The sequence below is a fragment of the Rhodamnia argentea genome, chromosome 8 (genome assembly GCF_020921035.1).
Source record: "Rhodamnia argentea isolate NSW1041297 chromosome 8, ASM2092103v1, whole genome shotgun sequence".
Lineage (NCBI taxonomy): Eukaryota > Viridiplantae > Streptophyta > Magnoliopsida > Myrtales > Myrtaceae > Rhodamnia > Rhodamnia argentea.
The window spans coordinates 1,833,064-1,855,211 of NC_063157.1; the positions used below are offsets into that span (position 1 = coordinate 1,833,064).

General features: G+C 41.8%; 3 protein-coding genes across 3 annotated transcripts in view; all 3 read right to left on the reverse strand.

Moving 5' to 3' along the window:
• Positions 1-3,786: 3,786 nt before the first annotated feature.
• LOC115738007 (ankyrin repeat-containing protein BDA1-like) lies at positions 3,787-6,063 on the reverse strand. Its single transcript, XM_030670483.2, has 2 exons — positions 5,464-6,063; positions 3,787-4,548 (listed from the first exon to the last, which is right to left on the reverse strand). Exons 1-2 carry the CDS (start codon positions 6,061-6,063, stop codon positions 3,787-3,789), a joined length of 1,362 nt encoding a protein of 453 aa, XP_030526343.2.
• A 4,671-nt stretch (positions 6,064-10,734) lies between these two features.
• The window catches only part of LOC115732958 (receptor-like protein kinase At3g21340), a 55,291-nt gene continuing 43,877 nt past the window's right edge, over positions 10,735-22,148 (reverse strand). Inside the window, exon 12 of the mRNA XM_048283409.1 lies at positions 10,735-10,832. The gene's annotated coding sequence lies outside the window, so the exon portion shown is untranslated. The remainder of the gene's footprint in view (positions 10,833-22,148) is intronic.
• Positions 10,854-21,371, reverse strand: LOC115737933 (probable LRR receptor-like serine/threonine-protein kinase At4g29180). Its single transcript, XM_048283609.1, is given in 15 exon segments — positions 10,854-11,271; positions 11,478-11,667; positions 11,764-11,826; positions 12,095-12,221; positions 12,314-12,552; positions 15,692-15,858; positions 16,093-16,173; positions 16,263-16,334; positions 16,506-16,577; positions 16,799-16,934; positions 17,024-17,068; positions 17,071-17,509; positions 17,735-18,213; positions 20,588-20,629; positions 21,299-21,371. Coding segments are annotated over 15 exon segments (2,643 nt in total).

Consider the following 22,148-nt stretch of genomic DNA (forward strand, 5'->3'; position numbering starts at 1 on the left):
TTTTCCTCTGCCTCATTATACAGGTGTTCACATGGATAACTGAGCAAGGCTAGCTCTCAACATGTCCATAACTGTACAGCTTGTAACCTTATAAAGAGGGGCCAGAGTCTGAATTGAACTCAACATTCACTTATTTATCCACTAAGCTAGAAAAGCAACAACCCCAACATACAATGACAATTTACATTCACAAGCTCGGACTTTGCACATAAGTTTTCAAATCGTACAGATCCTATAATCCACTACTTATATAAGGAATCTGGACATGATAACCTTACGTACACAGCATAGTTAACGCGCATCGGGAGATGTGTACGCAGTATAGTTAACGCCCATCGGGCAAGGTCATCTCATAAGACTCACTCCTTCTCTTACTATTTCCCATTCTTTGGCTTCTTCCTGAACTGACCTCTACCGTCAAGCAGTCTTTTAGTCCCGATAGAACATCGTTTATGTCCGGCCTTTGGACCGCCGACGTCGGTACGCACGACATGGCTATTTCCACTGCTTTCCATGCAGAATCGATGTTGAATTGGCCATTTAACCTCTGATCGACAATGCTTTGGATGTCCCCTCTTTCAATGAGTGGAGGGACCCAGTGAAGTACGCGCATGCTGCCCTCCGGACTTCTTATAATGGCGGGGTGACCAGTGATTAACTTGAATACAACTATGCCGAAGCAGTACACGTCGCTCTTCTTCCTCAAGTTTCCAGATGTATGAAACCTGAGGATTCAAAAGGAATTGTTGCTTTGATTAGAACAATAGACAACAAAACAACACTTCTTTTGAGAATTTGTATCTTATCGGAACAATAATTGTTTTTCATTATCAACCATCATTTCTCTTCATGTCAATAATTACTTCCTTTCATATCCAACAATCACTTCTTTTCATGATAACAAACTCTTTCAACAATCCCTCACTTAGTTTGTTCTCTGTACTGATTTACATAATTTCTTACATACAAGAAGGCATCTATTAAGATTTGAACCGTCAATTAGTGTAAGCAATTCCATTAACGAAACCCATGGTAGATAAAACTTTGAACCATGATTTCATTTGTTACACACCTTCGGTTAGAAATTTCTTATGCTTTGTCACTTTTATGACCTTGTGCTTCCTCATGCATTCATGACATCAACAAAAGTTCATCTACTTTTTATTAGAAAAAGCAGCACCACTTCGAATGTTCTAATAGACGAAGTTCCTAACTTCATTAAGATCCTCCTAACTTTCCATGAGTAATAACCTTGTGCCACGTTACTTGTTCATTAATTGTCAAGATACAATGACTTGTTATTACCCATCGAACTCTGACAAATTCCTTAGAAATTATAAAGTTGGGTTTCTACTATGCCGGATTGTCTCTGTTTTGCAGGTTTTCCTGAGCCGATCGATAGCCCCGTCGAGCGAACAGCCGAGTGCCAAGTCCCTCGGTTGCTAGCCTTAATCCGCAAGCAGTCCCCCGTCCATCGACCACCAAGAATGTACCCCCGGCCAACCTCGACCGTTTGAGCCGTGTCTGAATCCCGATCCATTGCGTTCAAAACTTGGAGTTGTCTGGTCCAGAACAGACTCGAAGGATCGGTGACATTTTGTACTTGTGCGGCTGTCATCAAAACTTCGGGCGGAACTTTATGGGCATCATTGCTTGTATTTGTCACCATGGCCGTCCGTTGCCAACTGACGACTGATCTCCACTTTTAAGTCTGGCCGGTCCAGATGCGATCGTATACATCTTCTGGATGCGTATTAATGCGGATACCAAAACCAACGATTATAACAATAAGTGCAAAATTATGAACAAGCCAACATAGATAAGAACGCATACGAAACCTTTCTAAGTAAGCATAGTTTTATCGAAATAGATACTTTGAGGAAACATTTGAGGCCTCCACTGAAGGGCGAAGCAAAAAGCATAGATGAAATTTTCGTCATCCTGGCTTGTCCGATACCTTTCTAAATAAGTGTCAGTTTTATCGAAATAGATACTTTGTTCACATATGGATCCCTACGTCGTTCTATTCCATTTAGGATTAGGCATAAGCATAGTCAGACCCACTTTTTAAGTAGCTCTCCTTATTTGGGAACGTATTTCACTTTCTTTAGTTTTTATTGAATCGAGAAATGAGTTTGATTGTCTATCTTTTTTATTTGATATAATATTTTCTTATCCTTATGAATCGGACAGTACTATGCTATTTTCCACGGTTATATTAGTGCTATTTACCTTTTTTTGTTGGAGTCTTAGGAATTCCCTTTCATTTTAGGCAAGAAGGAGTTCAATTGGATATATTATCGAAATTGTTCAATCGGTTTATAGACCTTTTATATTAGAATTGAAATAACTCCATGAATTGCTATGAATTTGTGACAAATGCAAGTTTTTTTGTGTCCCTGTCCTCGGCGCCCGTGACCTTGTCCCGGCGCCCGAGACTATGTCCATCCAGGTTGGAATTGAGACACCAACGCCCCTGCCCCGGTCCTCGGTGCTTGGCCTGAGTCCGTCCATGCTTGGCGTGAGTCCTCTATGCTCGTTCCCATGTCTTTTCCCTTGGGATCGTGTCCATCAAGGTCGGGCTCGGGATCTCGGCACAAGTGCCCATGCTTGAGGCGGGCCTAGTGTCTAACTAGGATTAATTTTAGAGATATAGAATATATTTAAGATAAAAAAAATGATATTACCTCATCATATTCGCTAAGTATATAAACAAAATTGAAGCATAATTTTTTCAAGATAAGATGTGGTCGTAATTATTTAGACCCGAAAAAGAGAATCGAGACAATAAAGAATTTTTAATAAAGAAATGAAAACAATATAAAAATAAAAATATATTAATCTAAAAATAAATATGTTAGATTGTGAAGAATAAAATAAAAGTAGACTAAATCTAATGATACACTGTAGCTTCAATAAAATATGACATTAACCATAAAGTGCAAAAGGATTGGAAGGAACATAATTGGTACTTTTTAAACTCAGAAAGATTGTCGGCCAAAAAAAAAAAAAACTCAGAAAGATTTAAAAAGATAATTAGATAGAAAGATAAAGAAGGAAGGGAAAAGGGGATGATAGTATATATGCTTTTTTTTTTATTATTTAAGTAAGAAATTCTGATCGATTTCGCAGATTTGTTTCCAAATTCCAAGAGTCATAGTAGAAAATGCTTAATAAGATAAGTCGACCTCTTAAACTCGAGGTCGAGCCTTTTTCCCTAACGAAGGAAGAATGATGTGGGGCTCCTCAAGTTTGGATTTACGTTTTCTATTGGTGAATTTTGGATTTTGGAATTCGGTATATCCTTCTTTAATTAAGTTAGTTTAGAATATTCGCTCATTATACATATCTGAATTGATTTTCTTCATTATTTCAATCTTCTAAGAGCGTCAAGATATCTTATTTTCTATTGGAAGACACCATTGGAGCTAAGTTTCTCTTTTAAGGTTTAGCTAACCTTTTGTTATATTCCCAATATTTCTGTTTTCCGTTACTTGATTAGTTTCTAGAAAAAGGGTAACCAACGTATTAATTTAGTTTTTTTTTCTCTCTCTCTCATATCACGCAGTTTTTTCCCTTTTCCCATAAATGGCAAAAGGAAAAAAAAATTTGAGAGTCCTGAACTTTAAGCAAGTTTAAAGTTGTCCTAGGATTAAGGAATTGATAGATGAGTAGAGTACATGCAACTAACAAACAGAGTCTAGTACTTGAAAACCTCAGTACCAGATACAGACATGGGCTCTATTACATACGGGGAGAAAAATAAAAGTGAATAATACTTTCAAACTATTTCCGATCTTTCAGCTCTAGGAGGTTGCCGACGCGTCTCCTTGCGGCATCGGTTCCACCTGTGAGTAGGCGGTAACTTATGTGCCAGCACAAGGGGAGCACCAACACGAGACCCAGCAGGACCATGCAAAAATTCACTATGAGATCTCCTGTGGTCCTATCGGACTTCGGGAATTCGATTACAGTGGTAGAGAAGAAGGAATAACCAGCAAGTGACGCTAACACGTAAACCGGGAGAGTCTGGGGCAATAGGGGAACAGCGGTGATCCAGATTGTGAGGATGGACACCAAAAAAACCGTACTGTTGAGGGCCATGAACTGGTATAGTTTCGAGCCGTTCAGGATAATGTTCCCGGCTTGATGTGGGTTTTCGACGGCAACGCCGCTGGAATTGGCGGTGGCAACGGTGGAATTTGCTGCGGGATCTGGAGTGTTGTCCCCCCAGTATCCTCCTGGAGGAGTGAGCCCGACTTGGTACGTGGCGGTCGCAACCAAGGTTGCCACTAAAAGGATTATGTCGCGAGCGGATTCATCTTGGTAGCCGAACTGAAATTTGAACTTCTCAAAGAGGGTTGGTTCCACGCTTAAAAGCTGTGACAGAGGGAGGTTGCGACTAAAAAGTCCTGCTAGGCATCCTAAGCGCAAGCTCTTCGCAAGACCTGGATCGCCACTAGGATTCGCTTGGAAAATTTCCAGCACGGTCTCACCCTGGAAGTTCTTCGCATTTACTTTGACATGGCCTATCAACAGCTTGATGATCTGGAAGAAATACAAGGATAACAAAATGAAGTACCCTTCAATTGCAACCACTGCTTTGTCGCTGGCTTTACTATGCGCACAAAGTGAGCTCATGCCATACAAGTTTGAGCGATGCTAGTGATGCAACGACGGATGTACCATGGAGACAAAACCGTATTTATCAAATGCAACCATTTCAACCCATGTAATGAAGTCTCGAATGTTTTTAAAAAGGGGGATTTCGTCATCTCACCCAACATTATTTACGTGATAGCTAGGAAGTGCGCACGCGAGCTGAAACATAGGCGAATTCGCAAAAGTGCTAATGATTATGATTTTTCATAAAAAGTGTAGGACTTCATCACAATATTATAATGAGCTTAACAAATTGGTTTGTCGCAAAGTTTATCGGCAAACACTTGAGGTTGAAATTTCCAACAATTAAGTTCTATAATAGAAAAAGATCCGAAGTCGCATAATATCGTGACAATACGTATTAGTAATCACAGCTGATGTATAAATGGACGTGTTCAATTTTTTTTATCGTGGAGGTTCAATATGGTCCAATTATCACAATAATCGCCTATAATCTATCATTTCACTAGACAAATCATTTTTATTGATCATTTTCTTGTTTTTGCACAGGACTACTCCTAGCAAGCAAATTTATGGACACTTCTATAGCTTACAAAACCATACTGTACAACATCAAGTGTCAATCGCTAGGTAGATGCTTGCTGGAAAATATCATAATACTATATGATATACCGTTACACAAAACATAGTTCAAATCTCGTCTCTATCAATGTTTCCAAATCCATGTACTTTCAACTCCTGATATTTCATTATCATAGCATTTGTTCTTGGATTAGATTATGTCAAATTCAAGGATCAAATAATGAAAGGAAGAACAACCATGAAATCAAAGAACCATACCTCGGGCTGCCTTTCTAAAACAGCAATATGTAATACGGTGTTACCATCTTGGTCTTTCCAATTCAAGATTTCTCTCGGATAGACTCGCTTAAGCCATCCAAGCAAAACCTTGAATGCTCTGAGGTTGTGGTTCTTGACGGCAACGTGAACTGCAGTCTCGCATTGGCTTGTCAAGTCTTCGATGGATGATTTGCAAGCGCATAAGAATTCAGCCAAGAGCTCCAGGAGTGCCTGGACCTCCTCCTCATTGTCTCCTTTTTCCCCAGCGACATAATGCAAAGGGGTGATCCCACCTTGTCCTCGGACTCGGATCAACTCGGGGTTGAGGGTCATTAGTGCCCTCGCGGTGCGATAATGCTTCTTTCGCAAAGCCAAGTGCATAGGGCTATGACCCCCTCGATTGAGCTTTTGAGCGAACGACGGCTTCAAAATGGCCATCTCCATGGCCACTTGAGTTTGCCCCTTGTCCGCAGCGTCGTGGAGTGGAGTATTTGCGACGGGGTCCTCAAATGTACGATCAAAGAGATCTGCCTCTTGCTCAATCAAGCGATATAGCTCATCTTCATTGCCACGTTCGATTACTTGTTGAAGCCTGTCCATTGTTTGACGAGGGAAGTGTAGGGGAAGAGGGCGTTGCTCGCTGATGATCGATGGAAGTAGGAGACTAGGAGTAGCGAACTTGCAATATCAAAAATAGCGCCATAGTCAACGAAAATTTAGTTAGATGAGTCATTGTTTATGATTATCACAGGAAATTCAATTAGGTAAGTCATTGTTCATGATTTATCCCGTACAAACAGCTCAACTGGCTGGGTGGTCTTTCTCCCCCATCTTGGTACTCTAGGGAAAATTACCAAAAAAACCCTTAAACAAATTTTAATTGTGCCAATTAAGTTCTTTAGCCAATTTTAGCAAGAAATCGCTTACATGCTCCAACCAATGCTGACGTGGCATGACCAAAGTTTTTTTAATAATATTTTGATTTTTTTTCCTTTTTCTTTTCTTTCTCTTATTTTTTTTATTCTTCTTCTTTCTCCTCTAGCCGATTGCTAAGTCCGATGACCATCTAGAGTCAAGGGATGAAGTGGGTGAGCCTTGCCTGTCCCTGGTGAGGCCGGCCTCACCATTGCTAGGCAAGGTTGAGGCTTGCCCAACGATGCCCAACCAAGGTTGAGGCTTGCCCAATGATGCCCAACCATGTCGGGGCAAGACCTCGCCGTCGTTGGGCAAGGTTGGCCTTGCTCGAGGTGAGCGAGGCTCGCCCTTGCCGGTGGCTAGCAAAGCGTATCCACTTCAGTAACAAATGAGGGTGAGCCTTGCTCGGCAGTCGGCTAGAGGAGGAAGAAGAAGAAAGAAAGAAAAAGAAAAATAAGGAACGCAAGAAAATAAAAACAAAAATAAAAATTCAAAAAAAATATTAAAATATTATTGAAAATTTGCAATATCAAATAGGGGTGAGCTAATCGGACTGATCGAAGCAGTTCTCAAGACCGCCGGTCCGGTTTCCGGTTCCGAAAATTGAGAACCGGTACCACCGGTCCGGTTTTCGGTTCTTGAGGGGAATTGAACCGGACTGGGACCTGCTAAAGCCTAATATCGGGGCTGGTCGCGTCATGTCAATGATTTTCGACTAGAATTGGCTAAAAAGAATGAATTGGTACAAATGCAAAATGTTTATGACTAAATTAGCACGAATGTAAAATGGTTAGGACTGAATTAGTTTACATAGCTACTAGCTACTCCTATGACTGTTGATACTTGACATTTAGTTATAAAAGATCCATGATAGGAAAATGACAGTAAAAGGACGAACTGCATAAAAACCTCCCTTGGTGAGCTCTTTTGTTAAGACGGCGGTTTAAGTAGCTTAGGGGTGAGCAAGATGGATCGACCGGAATGAGGACCGCCCTAACCGGATCGGTTCTACGGGTTTGGTCCGGTTCTAGAGGTCACCGGTCCAGTCCTCGGTTCCTTAAGATGGAACCGGTGTCCGGTGGTCTAATTCCCGGTTCTAGAGGGGAATCGGATCAATGAACCGCCTACCCGGACCGACAAATTCATCTATAAGGCATTTAAGCAAATACCTTTCATACAAAGGGAGGACTTACCAGAGAAAATGCTCTGCTGCTTGACGAAAGACAACCAAATCTCAGAGCCCAGAAGGGCATCAATGCACGAGTTTGGTGATAGAAAAAAGAACGTCCTTTTATGGGCGGTTCATATGGAAGAGTGCGAAAAAAATATGTGGTGGATAATTAACAAAGGGACGGTTTTTGTTCTATTTTTTTGTTGTTGGGTTGGTGAGTGCGGGTGCTAGTGCGAGTGCGAGTGCGAGTGCGAGTGCGCACTGCGCAGTGGGTGGAGGAGGGTTCCTCGGCCCAAATCAGAACCTATCGTCACTGAGTCGTGCTCGCAACTGGAGCAACCCCATCTCTTTCTGTCGGTGCTCCTGTGTTGCTGAGTCCTATGATGTTTACCGTGTTCTTCTAGTATCGACGGTCCAGAAAGAAACTAGGGATACATTCTCTGAGAAGGATTCAGTGATCGGCCTTCAACAGAAGATGAGTCGGGGGAATCATCATCTAAATTAGAGTTGAATGTATCGAATTTATCAGTTTACTATTATTTTTATTTTACCGGTTTTATTGGACTACCCGGGAATCGGACCCGATTAGTGATCCGGTCCAGTCCACGGTTCCAAAAATTGAGAACCGGAGTTCCCAGTTTGATCCCCGATTCTTGAGGAAATCGGACCAATTCGGACCATGCTCACTCCTACGTTGAACCAAATGATCGTGGCACCAACTTCACTGGCTCAAAACGATAAGGCGAGTACATGAGATGGTTGTCATGCATACCATAAAGAGCCAATTTCTTGTTCAGGGAGTCAACACATTTCAGTAGCAGAGGAAACTGCTGTTTGATTTGCACACACAAATTTATTTCCCCTCCATATAATTCAAACTAATGTCAGGATTGAATTGTCCTTGAAAAAAGCTTAAGTAACAGTCACCGTTACTATTGCAAGTAACAGTGACATCTCAGTCACAAGATATAATATTAAAAAGACAACTGCTGTCCACATTCCACCACTGGTGTTATGCTGGAAGTCCAACTGGCGGCTCAGATGCCACCGTTGCTAACGGTGACCATTCTCCTAGCACTACCCAATATTTACGTCGAGCAGGGCGATGCTACTGTTGATTTGTAAGATAACGTCCGTCGGCATATCTGAAGTAGCCGTTTTGTAAATGTTCGTCCAAAAAATTAAAAAATAAAAAAAAATCTCCATTTTCTGTACTATCTAAACCGTGCTGCTTCTTCTGTGCAAAACCAAGATCGAGAGAGCTTCAAATAGGAAGAGAATAAAGAAAGCATGCGGGACTTTTCACAAAACGGAAGGAAGGAATGAAAACAAGCGGGGTGAATATGGAGGAGTTGAACGTCGGGGTGGAGAGTCTGGAGGCAATAGGATATATAAAGTATGTGAAACTTTTTCTTCCATTAATTCATGATTGTGTTGATTGTTCGATGGACTCTTTTGGCGAGACTTGGCTCGGTTCCTCGAGAATGTAACTTATGACATGAGTCAAACGTGGGGCCTCAGTGTTATGTTGCGTCGGACATTCTTCGACACTCCAACATTCTCTGACATGCGACGGACATGTGGTCAACGTTCCAGACATACCACACCAGCGACACGCGAGTCTAGCGTCCCGGCACGCTATTTCGATACACATGGGGGTTAATTTTAAGCATTTTCAATAAATTAGAGGTCAAAATATAAATCTATAAATAATATACACATACTTAATTCATAAATCCAGCCACTCCAAAATTAATACATCTAGCTAGTCCAAAAAACCCTAATCGTCAATCCCTCATAAAAGAATAAGAAACTCACCGTTGATAATTTTATATGTACATGGTAATTTATCATGTACACATTTAATATACAACGTATCGGAATTTTTTTTTTTTTAGAAATCACGTACCGGCGTGTCATGTCGTATCGTGTCGCGTGTCGTGACGATGCTACGTAGCTTCTCATACAATCAATTGAAATTCAAAATGAAGGTTGCATCCTCCTTAAAAGATTTTAAAAAATGAACGAAGCGATTAGATATCGGGTTCAACTTGCAGCCTCCTAGGAATTATCCCCATGTTTTGTTTAGTGATATAGTTGGGATCGTAGATTTTAGACTCTAGTTTCTTTTAGTTTGTACCTTTGAACGAAAGAACTATTGGCACCATATCACTCAAAACAAATTAGAGTGCCCTACACTTGAATCGATAATATGCTGAACTTCGATCCGTTTTCCCTTCTTTGCAAGGAGGGGAGATTGCGAAGATGTTACCTGTGACTGTGAGAGACCTCCAGCACTTCCAGGCCGCTCCTTTTAGATAAACTGTCTGAATTGAATCGACAATCAAAACTCGAGGTGAAAGAACTGGAATTCTTTCTCGTATGTCCTGCAGAACAAAACGCATGTCCGGCCTTACACAGAGCAAATGCATAATCAGCACTTTTGAATTTGCAACAGATCTGGACTTTCTATATCCAAACAACAGAGAGTAATTTTTTGAATGGAGACAATCCATAAAATGTTACCTTTAACATCGCCTTCAGTTCGAGCATTCATCGCGCACTGTCTAGAGGGAAGGGTGAAGCTGAACAGAATCCCTTGGTTCATCAGCTACCTCGCCTAGTAATACATGTCGAGCTCAAGGGAAGTCAGTTCAAAGGGCTCATTCTGTCACGAGGCGTGCTCACTTTTGCCAGGAACATCGATCTCCAGAGCCAAGCATATTCCTTCAGCTCTGATAGCATGCGGGTTTATGTTCGGCCTCTCGTTCACAGTCGCACCCAGGCCACGCACGGCATTGCCGTTTCAACTAGTTCCCAAGCAGATGCGGCCCTCATAGCCTCTGATCCATGATGCTCTCTCTATATCCCTCTTGTCCATTGAGAGGCGACACCGATTGGATGAGGGCTGCTCTTCGCGCTTCTCATAGGGGCCAGGTGGCTAGTAGTTAGGGGGTTGTGGTTGGCAAAGATTGGCAAAAGACGACTTTGATTTATGAAACAGATAGTAGAACAATGAAACAAGTTCATTTTTCCTCTGCCTCATTATACAGGTGTTCACGTGGATAACTGAGCAAGGTTAGCTATCAACATCTTCATAACCGTACCCTTTGTAACCTTACAGAAGGGGGCCAAAGCGTGAATTGAACTCAACATTCACTCATTTATTCACTAAGCTAGAAAAGCAAACAACCTCAATATGCGGCACTCATAGTTTAAAGTCACAAGCTCAGACTCTGTACAAAAGTTTTCAAATCTGTTCCAATCCAATAATCAACAACTTATGAAAGGAAGATGGATGTGGTTAACATGCTCTCGGAGAAATATCAAGGTCAATTGAGGTCATCTCAAAAGACTCGCTTCTTCTCAAGCTATTTCCCATTCTTTGGCTTCTTCCTGGACCAACCTCTGCCGTCAAGCATTCTTTTAGTTCCGACAGGACAAGGTTCATGTCCGGCCTTTGGACCGCCATCATTGGCACACACGACATGGCTATTTCCACCGCTTTCCATGCAGAACTGATGTTGAATTGGCCATTTAACCTCGGATCGACAATGCTTTGGATGTCCCCTCTTTCTATGAGCGGAGTTACCCAGTGAAGTATGTGCATGCTGCCCTCCGGACTTCTTATGATGGCGGGGTGGCCCGTGATTAACTCGAGTAAACCTACTCCAAAGCTGTACACGTCGCTTTTCTTGCTCAAGTTTCCAGATATATGAAACCTGAGGATTCAAAAGGATTTGTTGCTTTGATTAGTACAACAACTGCCGAAGCTGCCTTCACAAAAATGTACTTACACACGTCTATCCAACATAAACATGTACGAATAGATGTATGGGCCTCTCGTGCTGGTCTAAATTAGTACAGTTATTCTGCTTCCTAAGTGGAATAGTCTTTGTATTCAGAGATGTTATTTCAAGTCACTTACTTCGGATCGAGATAACCAGGGGTTCCTGCTGGGCGAGTCGAAATGTGAGAATCATGCTCTGTTACAAATGCCTTCGACAATCCAAAATCAGCAATCTTTGCTTGCTTGTGTTCGTTTAGTAAAATATTGGTCGTCTTCAAATCTCTATGGACAATGGGAGGTTTGCAGCCATTATGCAAGTACTCCAATCCTGCACCACCAACAGAGAAGAAAACTTAATGAAATGCATTGTGTTGCTAAACTTGTGGAAATGTGAGCAAAGGTTTCATCAATCTACTTCAGGTACCTTGAGCTACATCGATCGCGATTTGTAGTCTCTGGCTCCAACTCAAAACATTAGGGTTGTGTGCCGCTTGAAAGTAGAGAAATAAGGAGTATTCCAACCATGAAAGATGTAAAAGCCTGTTTACTATAGTCTTCACTCGCTGTGAAAGTTAATTTCATCTCCACGGTGCTATTAATGAATATGTAACTTGACCGGTCAATGCAAAAGCCTGAACTATCAAAGAACAGTGTTGAGATAAAATATATCTCGACACCCGTCGTGCTGTCATATAGTGAGAGTCTAAGAGATGCTTCATCTGTTCAGAATTCGTAAAACGAAATATCGGACAAACCTGACAAATGCTGGTGGACATTTCCGTTGGACATGAATTCATAAATCAGAGCCATGGTTTCAAATTCTTCGTAATATCCGATAAGTGAAACGAGATTTCTACGATGAACGACCATCAGGAGTCGGGCCTGCACATCAATGTATCAGAGCTTGCTATGAGTAGAACACTCAAAAAAAGAAAGCATGACATATTGATTCTAGTTGCAGTAATGTTTCGAACCTCTGCATGAAACTCCTTGTAGCCTTGCTTTGATGATCGAGATAACATTTTTACTGCGACTTGAGTGCCATCATCAAGTCTGCCGTAGTAAACTTTCCCAAATGCTCCCTCTCCAATTACTGTTCTAAAGTTATCAGTCATTCTTGTAACCTCAGTGGATGTAAAAGGTCGATTTTTTGACAACTTTAATGTCCCAGTAGGTCCTCCAGAAGTGGTGGCAGTAGTAATAGTAGCAACATCTGGAGAAATGAGAAGGCAATTAAGTAACCTGAACAGAGTTACCGGGTGGTGATCTTCAGTCTGATATCATATGCCTTCACTGCAAACAGAACCTTCTTGAAGAAATGTGTAATGACTAATTCTAAGAAGAGACCGTGTTGTGAAAAACAAACCAGAAAGAGTGACGTGAGTTTCCTCAACCCAATGAAGCATACCCTATAACGTGTGCATAGTCTTTGAACATGAAACAGTGATGCCATAGAAACATGATTACGTGTGTGAAATCCTAGGATTTGTGAACTACTAGATAAGGGAAATAATTAAGGTGGGCCCTCTTTTTATCACTTGAGTCCTCCAAGTAAAAAATTTGGACTAGATATTCTCTTCCTCTCTCTCCTTCCACCGCATTCTTTCCCCCTTATTTCTGCCGCTTCTCTCTTCTCCTTTCTTCTTCCTTTTCTTTCGTTTCTTTGGAAAAGCAACACTAACAGAACACCACCACCACCGTGGACCACCTCCAGCCACAACCGTACGCTGTTGATGCCGCAAGCAAGCCCAAACAGCAGCCTTGAAGCTGACTCTGCTTCCTCCCCTGTTCTGCATCTTTAGCTGCTGCCCTGCCTGGGTTTCTGCTGCTGCAACGGCTTCCAACCACCAGCACCGCTTCAACCACTACCACACCTCTACTCTGACCTCCTCCGATGCTGATCCTCCTCTTGCAGCTGCCGCGAAACCGCGGGAGAACCCTGAACAGCCGGTAAACCCCAACCTGCCCTGTCTCCCCTGTTTTGATGCCGGTTCTGTTCTGCTGTGGAGCAACGCCTTCCGCCACCTTCCTCCACTACCAGCGGCCACACATGCTCCCCCACACCCCCACAGGCCTCCTCTATCAGTCCCACGAAGCTGCACCACCGTTGGAGCCCCAGAACAGCCCCGACCAGCTTGCCCTGCACCAAGTCTCCTGTTTTGGCCTGCTGCAGCTTCTGTTCGCTGCTGCCTGAGCTCCCTCCGGCCACCACGAACTACCTCTGGCCATCCTCAGACTTCCCTTGATGTTATCTAGCCGCCACCAAGTCAAGCCGCAGCCATAGCACGCTGGAACAGCCACGAATAGCCTTGCACAGTCCCGATTCCCCTGTTCTGCGGCTTCCCCTGCTCTGTTCCTCCAGCTGCAGCTTCTATTTGCTGCTGTTCCGCCCCACTCCGGCCACCACGAGCGACCAGCAACGTTCCCCGACACTCCTTGGGACCCCCACCAGTCTCGTTCGTCGCCGCCTCAGCCGTCGGCCACTCGAAGAATCTGAGGAAGCCCCGGAACAGCTCTACCGTGCCTGCCCTGTCTCTCGGGTGTGCCCTGTTTTGTGGGCCACCGAGCTGGGTCGTGGCCGAGATTCTGGGCCGAGTTGGCCGGCTAAGTTGGCCGAGATCCCGGGCCGCGTTCCGGCTCCGTGGGCCAATTTGGCCGAGAATTTTGGCCTATGGGCCGAGAGCATTGGGCCGATTGCTCGAGCCGTGTCCCAAGTTTGTGCTTGAAGATTTTCAAGGATCGCCGCGTCTAATTGACGGTGAGTCGACTTCTAATCCTTGGTTAGGTCGTTAATTACGTTTGGATTAGTTTAATTAGATTATTAGGGTGTTTATGTAGATTAATTAGGGCTGGTTTAGGCAAGAGACTCAGTTTAAGTTAAATGGCCGTAATTAGCTAGTTGGGACTAGATTGATTGATTGATTAATTGGCTTTGCTTGATCGTGAGCGAACAATAGATCAAGGATGAGTGTATGATTAATTGGTGATCTAGACCTAATTATGTGTGATTGAATTGAATGTTCTTTGTTAAATCATTTATCTACGCTTGATCTATGATCTATATGGATTAATTGATTAAGTACCTTGATGAATGGCTGGTTAAATTGATTGATTAGTTGGAGTTTGATCACTTGGTTTATGAATGCGAGGTCGCATGAATAACATGTGCATTTGTGTGATTACTCAAGAGTTTTGCTGTGAGAGCATATCGCGTGAGCATTTGACTAAATGCGGATTATAAACCGGCAATTTCTCGAGTATGCTTGAGTGGTCACACGATGGATTATTCCCGACAAGTTCGTACCGTGCCCGCAGTACGAAATCATACGACTTGTTGGATGTCCGTCAATCCGTGCCGTGCCCGTCGTACGAATCACATGGATTGTCGGATGCCGGTCGCAGCTTGTGATGGATCGAAGCCCTTATAGGGATTCCCGATAGTGTCGTGTCGTGTCGTGCCATTTGTACGAATCACACGGGCTACCAAATGCCGTCACCGGAAGTAAAAGACGAAGCTTGGTCCTGTCGGTAAACACTGCCAGTCATAGAGTAAAGTCACACCGGTCGTGTGCAATTGGGCCGGATTGTTGTTAATAATCGGATTACGTGTGGTGTCTGCGTATACGATTGACATGATATCTATGGGTTGTTATGTGTGGCATATTATGTTGAGTATTGCATAACATGTGATTTTTAGTAGGTGAGCTGCATGTGATTGGGATATTTATATATCAATATGTGATTGACTGTTAGGACCCTCTGGATGAATCAACGCCTTAGCCGGGCTTAGGCGTTGACTCACCGAAATTTATATCTCACCCCATCGTTGTTAAACCATTTTCAGGTTCTAAGTGATGGAGCTAGTAATTCTTGAAAAGTTGATAAGGATGAAAGTGATGTAACCCTATTTGGAGTAGGTACAAAGTTGATCCTACCCGTCCCGAAGTATAGGACCAATTAGCGTGTCATTTCGGTTGACTCACGACGTGACTGTAAATAAGATCATGTTTTTGAATTAATGCATTTTTCCTACGGCCTATCCCTACTTTATATTTTTGTCCGGGACTATTATACATTTCCGCATGCGTAGTTAATCTCATGGGTTGATAGCGTGTCAGGGACGCTATCCTTTTAACCCGAGAAACGAGATGATGGGGATGCCGCGTGCTCGAGGATCGGGGTGTGACAACGTGAGTGAGATCAAGTGGGTGTGTCATGATCACTTGTGGAAAGGGCCACAAGCAATTGGACCGGTTAACCAGTTTGGGGTACAATAAGCCGACCCGGGGCTGACAAAAATACATGTAACACTTTTGATTGTTCCTTGCACATGCAATATGCAAAAGATTTACTTTGGATTTGGTTTCTTCTGATTATCCACAATACTGCAAGAGCACCCAATAAAATCAAGACCAGAACCGCCGCAACTGATGAAATGATTGAAGCAATCTTTTTCTTTGGCTGAGCATTGCCGGACTGACAATTGTCTGATTGGCAAAGAGTTGGATTTCCATCTAAGCTGTCACAGAATGCCGATAGTACATGTCAATGCCAGAAGATTAGCACATGAATTCATGGATATCTCACCCTGTGCATATACATACCCGGGTTGACAAAAAGGAAAACTAAAAAAAAGGAAGTATCACTTTCTTCTTTTTCATCCTTCAGCAGCAATGTGAAGAATGAAGAAATAGATTTTATAGATAATAAGCGATTAAAATGTGGAGTTACGATAGCATGGCAATGAGTGAACCTTAGCAGTAATGATCCATCTGCCTTCCTCTTCAAGAGAGTTCGAGGAACAGAGCCATTCAAGTTGTTTCCACTTAAATTCCTGCAAGTATTCATGATTAGAAGTCGATGGCCATTTACTTGAGCTAGAAAACCAGACATAATCTTTCCATTCAAAGCTCAGTGACTCACAGAACTTTCAAGCTCGGCATTTGTGTTAAAAACTCGGGAACGGACTCCGTTAACGAATTGTCGGATAAATCCCTGAAATTAAGCTAGAAAAGTACTAAGAGAAATGCATATACTTATTAAAATGCATAATGAACATCGACCTAACGATAAAGAAGTGTGCCACTCTTTTTGGGCTTAGAATTGTTCATCCTCTTTCTGTGCAAATTAAGTGAACAATATGAAAGAAAAACTGCTAATGCATACAGGGATACAACTGCTGTCAAATTGGAGATCGATGTAGCTATCAGTCCTTTCAGTCCACTAGAGCTCAGGTTCCTGCACATCTGCAGCTACCACGATTAGAGTAAAATCCCCCTGCTTAAAACTTTTGACATGGAAGGCATTGGCATAGAGACTTAATTTTTGAAATCGTTCCTCCCGTCACATGATGTATTACCAATCTGTACTATAGTTATTGTCAAGAAAATTAATCTTTCGAGACTTGTGGGGTTCCAATACAGCATGTTGTTAGAGAAAATATGTTTTTGTGGACTTACAATGAGACGATTCTCGGAGAACTATTATAGCTACAATTCAGTCCGCTCCAAGAGTACTGTGTAGGAACGCAAGGATCACCCTGCCAGCTAGCTCTGATCACTCCATATGTTTTCTTGACGTCATACATGGAATTGACTAAACCACCACAGAAAGAGCTATGATCACAAGGAAATCAAAGAGTATTCAAGAAAAAACTTAAGTGAGTGCAATAGATATATACATACAATCATCCAGAAAAGTTGGTGTATTTGGAAGCAGCGCCACTGTAGAAACTCGACAACATTGAGGAGAGGTGGCAGACTAGAGCGGGCTGTTGCACTAACAGTCAAGTTCAAAACATGTCCGCTTATGGGCAATGAGGCTACGGTCACTGGCTTTAGGTTCTCGAGCATGATGGTGTCCACGTATTTATCTTGTACGTATACTTCGAGTTCTCTGAATAGGCCCAATAGGCCCTTTTGCAGTTGCAACTCCACAAAGTGAAAGTATATATACCAGACAGTGGTGGAGTTGGCTGAGTTCCAGGACAGAATCAAAGGATCAGTGACATCTTGTACTTGCGTGGCGGTCATCAGAACTTCAGGGGGAACTTTGTAAGCATCATTCCTTGTACTTGTCGCGATGTTTGTCGTGTTACTGACTGACGACCAACTTCCACTATAAGTCTGACTGGCCCAGATGCGATCATATACATCTTCTGGATGCCTATAATGTGGATGCCAATCAAATAATCGTAACAGCAAGTGCAAAGGATGAGCAAGCCAACACAACTTGGTTTGGGAAAAACTGTGTTTTTTTATTGTTTGTGCAACTGCATTATGAGAAAATGCGTGTTTAGTAAAAGTAACTGTGCTGATGCGTGATTTACTGACGGATGAATGCGATTAACATCGGATTATGTCTGGCAATAACAAACAAAATCACTTGTGCGGGCCTGTGCCTATGCTCCCTAAATTATATCTCCAGATGGTTACAAGTGCATCGGAATTGATCTGGTAAGTCGAGTTATCCAGTAACCGCAACTCGAGAGCTGATATGAATGGTACTCTGGAGTCGATATTCACCAAGCAAACTTGAATGTAATCTCTTGGAATAGTGTAAATAATCTCTGCGTATGACCAAGACGAAGTGTTCACTGTGGTCCAATAGTTACCATCGATATGAAGGTCAAATGCCGGGGTTTGATTCTTGCCATCATAGTCCCCATACCAAAATGAAGCCCTGACCAAATATGTGTTGCCCTTTCCTACATCTGGCATTAATGTGTAACAATTCCTTGTTCCATTGGGGAAAGCCCTGAGGTTCTTTGATTGTTGTAGGTTGTTTTGGTAGATGACCTGGGTAGACACCTGCATGTTTGTTCCGGAATCGACAAACCCCACATCGGCCTTGTAGTATATGTCAAGATCATCATCTGTTGACACCTAAATTTTGACTAGTCATTTAGTCATTAATTGCATTTGAAATTAGGGACTAAGTTTAGTCCCTACCAAAAATTAATATTCTGCATTGGCATCTATTGCATTACATTTTGCATTCAACCGAACCAGATGGGCAATAGATGAACTTAATTGAATACTTTGAACTTAATAAAGATAAGCCCACGGTGACATAAATTTAGACTCGCCCATTAATTCTCATGTGCGAACTTAAGGCCAAATGATTTACGAGGTCAATGATTTTGGGCTCTTAAGTAGCCGACGGTGTGAAAAAATAAAGGCATATACTCAATTAAGGAAAGTGGGTCTCCCGATGGTCGTAATCTTGATCAAGAAAGGGCACAGAATATTTCTTTTGTCTTGAAGGAAAATCAAAGATAATATATTCTATTCTCAAAACAAGAAAGAAAGGATGTGATCGTGAAAAGAAATAATCAGTTTTTTTGCCTATAAAAAGCTCACCTACGGTAACATGAGGGGGGACATTGATTGAGAAAATTCAGAACACACGTGAGCTTGACGGAGGAAAAGACCACATTAGGAGGTTTTCGTCAAAAAAGAGAGGAGAGAGCTTCTTTCCCTGGGGCATGCTGATGCCTTTCGCCGTCCAACCTAGAGAGTCCGACTGATCTCGATCTCGGTGCTATCCAACAAATCACAAGGAAGAGACTAGAGGCCACGTCCCTACTTGAGAATCTTGACAAGTCCCAGCACAAGTGGTGCGTCAGGTGATCCCCAAGTCAGCAAAGTGGTTCCTCAAGCCCAACAAGCAAAATTGGTGTTGTCCTGCATTGGATTCTGACGTGTCCATCCTCTGCTCAACGTTGGAGAACTTTCATATATTTTCTTGCAGATTTTCCTTGGACGATCTCGTGGAATTTCCATCCTTGGTGGTCTCGGATAGCTACTGGTCCGCTACTCGTCCAAGCCATATGTATGAGCTCATAGTTGCCAATCCACGAAGGTCCCCGTTCCCAAGCGGTTTGTGAGTCCAAACCGATTGTTTGAAATCCCAAGCTCGGGGTGCAACTTTCGAGTGCGGTTCGAATTTGGGAAAGCAATATCGCAATATAGGTATATTTCCAAACTTAATTTTTGCAATATTGCGTTGCCTATTTTGCATGAGTGTAGTCTTAATTGCATGTCTTAGAAAAATTGCTTTGCGAGATTGAGATATTTGATTGCCTTAATTGGAATAGTTGCTTGTTAAGTTTAGAAAATAAAAATTCCGAATATTCTTGCAATATGCCTCTTGCTCAAATCGGAAAGATTGTGATTTATGAGAATATTTGGAAAATTTGTGATAATCTCGTGGTAATTTGAAAGTCTTCTGAAGATACTCAAGATTCTCAAAATATTTTAAAATGTGATCGATTAGGAATTTCCTAATCCGCAACCGCGTACATGGGAATAAGTCTGTCTATCGGGCTTTAGATGGAATTATTTCCATAGCGGGAATTTCGAATTTTTAGGGTCGATCCGTCGGGCTTCGGATCGAAACTTAATTCGAAAGAAATAGCGGTAATTATCCTTTTCATTAAAAGATTTGCAACTTTAATTTAAATTCATTCATAAAAACTTAAAATCACAAAAAAAAATCAGAAAAATTCAATAAAAGAAACAAATCGTGCATGTCTCATGTTTAATTTTCATGTCACAAAATCCCAGAAAATAAAAAAAAGATGTAGCAAGATATGGTTTCTTAAAAACCACGTCTTATCACTTTTTTAGAAAGATAGGATTTTCTAGAAATCTTATCTCATGGATTACATTCAATAAACATGATCTTGGGAATCCATTAGGATAGATATTAAAAGATGCAGACATAGGGTTAAGATATTTTCTTAAAAAACTTGGGAATTAATGCAAGTTAAATCCGAAAACTTTAAGATGATCTTGAACCAATTCACTCTCATTTTCCTTTAATTTTTAATCTCGAAAATACATAAAGAAAAATAAAAAGAAAAATAAAAAGAAAATCCAAAAATTGCACCTTTGAACTGCAAGTCATAATTCATCAAAATTGTCAAATCAAACTTTTTTTCATGAAATTGGTACCGTAAGGGCATTAATTGAAAAATTAATATAACCAAGTCCCGAACTTAAGATCTACGGTTTGTAGAAATAAAATAGTTTTCTCCCACTATTTTATTTAGGTTTCTAATCAACCTACCAAGAAATGATTAGTGGCGGCTCCGAAAAATTTAAAAAAAAGATAATAATTTGAACCATAAGTCACGATTTGGTAGAACTTGGGAGAGTTCGTGCTAAATTAATTAATCTAATTAATTAATTTAGCAATCCATTAACCTAAAATTGGAACGTCCGAATTTTAGGTCGCGACATCATCATGGTAATCATTAGGTGCCCCGCAATCAATGCTTATGAAACCTAAGTCAAGGTGAAATCAGAGATTGTCACTCACTCTTGACTACTCATCAAATAGATATATTAACAGCCTTCTAAATTCTTTTGATTCTTTGCCATGTCCCTTAAAACTTTTCTATCTCATTTTTTTTTTAACAGCCGTATCGACTAGATAGATATTTCAACAATGAAAGTTACATCCGGAAGAATTGGCTTGATAAATAGTCGATTGAAAAGAAGTTGTGATGGAGAACAGACGGCAAAGGAATCCGTGAAAAGCTTGAAAACAGGGATGTCATTTGCAGCTGTAAAGTAAGCTAGAGGATGATACACTGCTGCCTCTCCAGTATTCAGGAGAATTCGTAAATTTTTCCTGGAGAATCTCAAACGGTCTCAGCTTTGCTAAATTCCTAGATTTTGGCTCAAAGATCGCTCTACATAGCTTTAAAACCATTAAAACTTCTCGAGTTGGACCTTGCACGAATACGAGGGGCTCATTTTTTCGAAATGAGATTAGCCCTTCTGCTCGAAAGGTCAATTGCTAACGAAAAAAAAAAAAAGAAGATAGACACTGAATTGTCACGGTACCCTCTTCGAGAGTCTCGTTTCCTTATGTCTCAACTCTTCACAATTCAATCATCACTCATCACTATCGGAACTCACATGAGAGAGAGAAACAGAGAGGGAGAGAACCTCGATTTTGTTGCCTGTGAACGACAACTCCTAGAGCTAGACAACAAATCGGGACATGCAGCATCTTCAGCATCTTTCATGGCATATAATACCATCTCCGCTTTAGTTAGAGAGAGAGAGAGAGAGATTTTTATTGTTAGGTACATTGCCAAATGAAGCATAGTTAGAGCTAGACGCGGCCGGTTCGGTGGAACCGCCGGTTCCGGTTCAGGAACCGGCGGTTCCGGTTCCACGAAAAGGTGGAACCGGAACCGGCCGTGAAAAATGGCGGTTCCGGTTCCGAACGGGAACCGGCGGTTCCGGGCCGGTTCCCGGGCCGGTTCCGGTTCAGCTTCGGAACCGGCGGTTCCGGTTCGGAACCGCCGGTTCATTCCGATTCATTTTTAATAATAATTTTTAAAATAATAAATAATAAAATAAATATAATAAATTATAAATTATAAAATACAATTAAATTGTACATTGTAATAAAATATGGGGAAAAAAAAAAAAGAAGGAATGGGCTTGAACTTAATGAATTATCATTAAGCGACCTACATATCTTCTTGGGGATAGAAGAATCAAAGCCCATGTAGTTCTTTTTACCTTTGAGAACCCCAACTTACCTCATCGTCAATCGTCGCTACCCGTTGTGGTACCCGTGGCGGTGGTATCTCCAACATCATCGCTAAAAAATTCGTGTTCACGATCTAACTCTTGGTGTCGATATTTCGCCCTCGTCCAATCGCCGACACAAGCTTGAGCTTCCACAGAGTCCGGGCTTAATCTTGAACGGCGAGAGTCCAAAATTAATCCTCCGGAACTAAATGCTTGTTCAACCGCAACCGTTGAAGAAGGGGTTGCTAATATT

Coding starts and splice junctions, on each gene's coding strand:
- LOC115738007 (XM_030670483.2), bottom strand. CDS start 6,063: ATGGACAGGCTTCAACAAGTAATCGAACGTGGCAATGAAGATGAGCTA. Junction 4,549..5,463: donor TTTTAGAAAGGCAGCCCGAG/GTATGGTTCTTT, acceptor TATTTCTTCCAG/ATCATCAAGCTGTTGATAGG.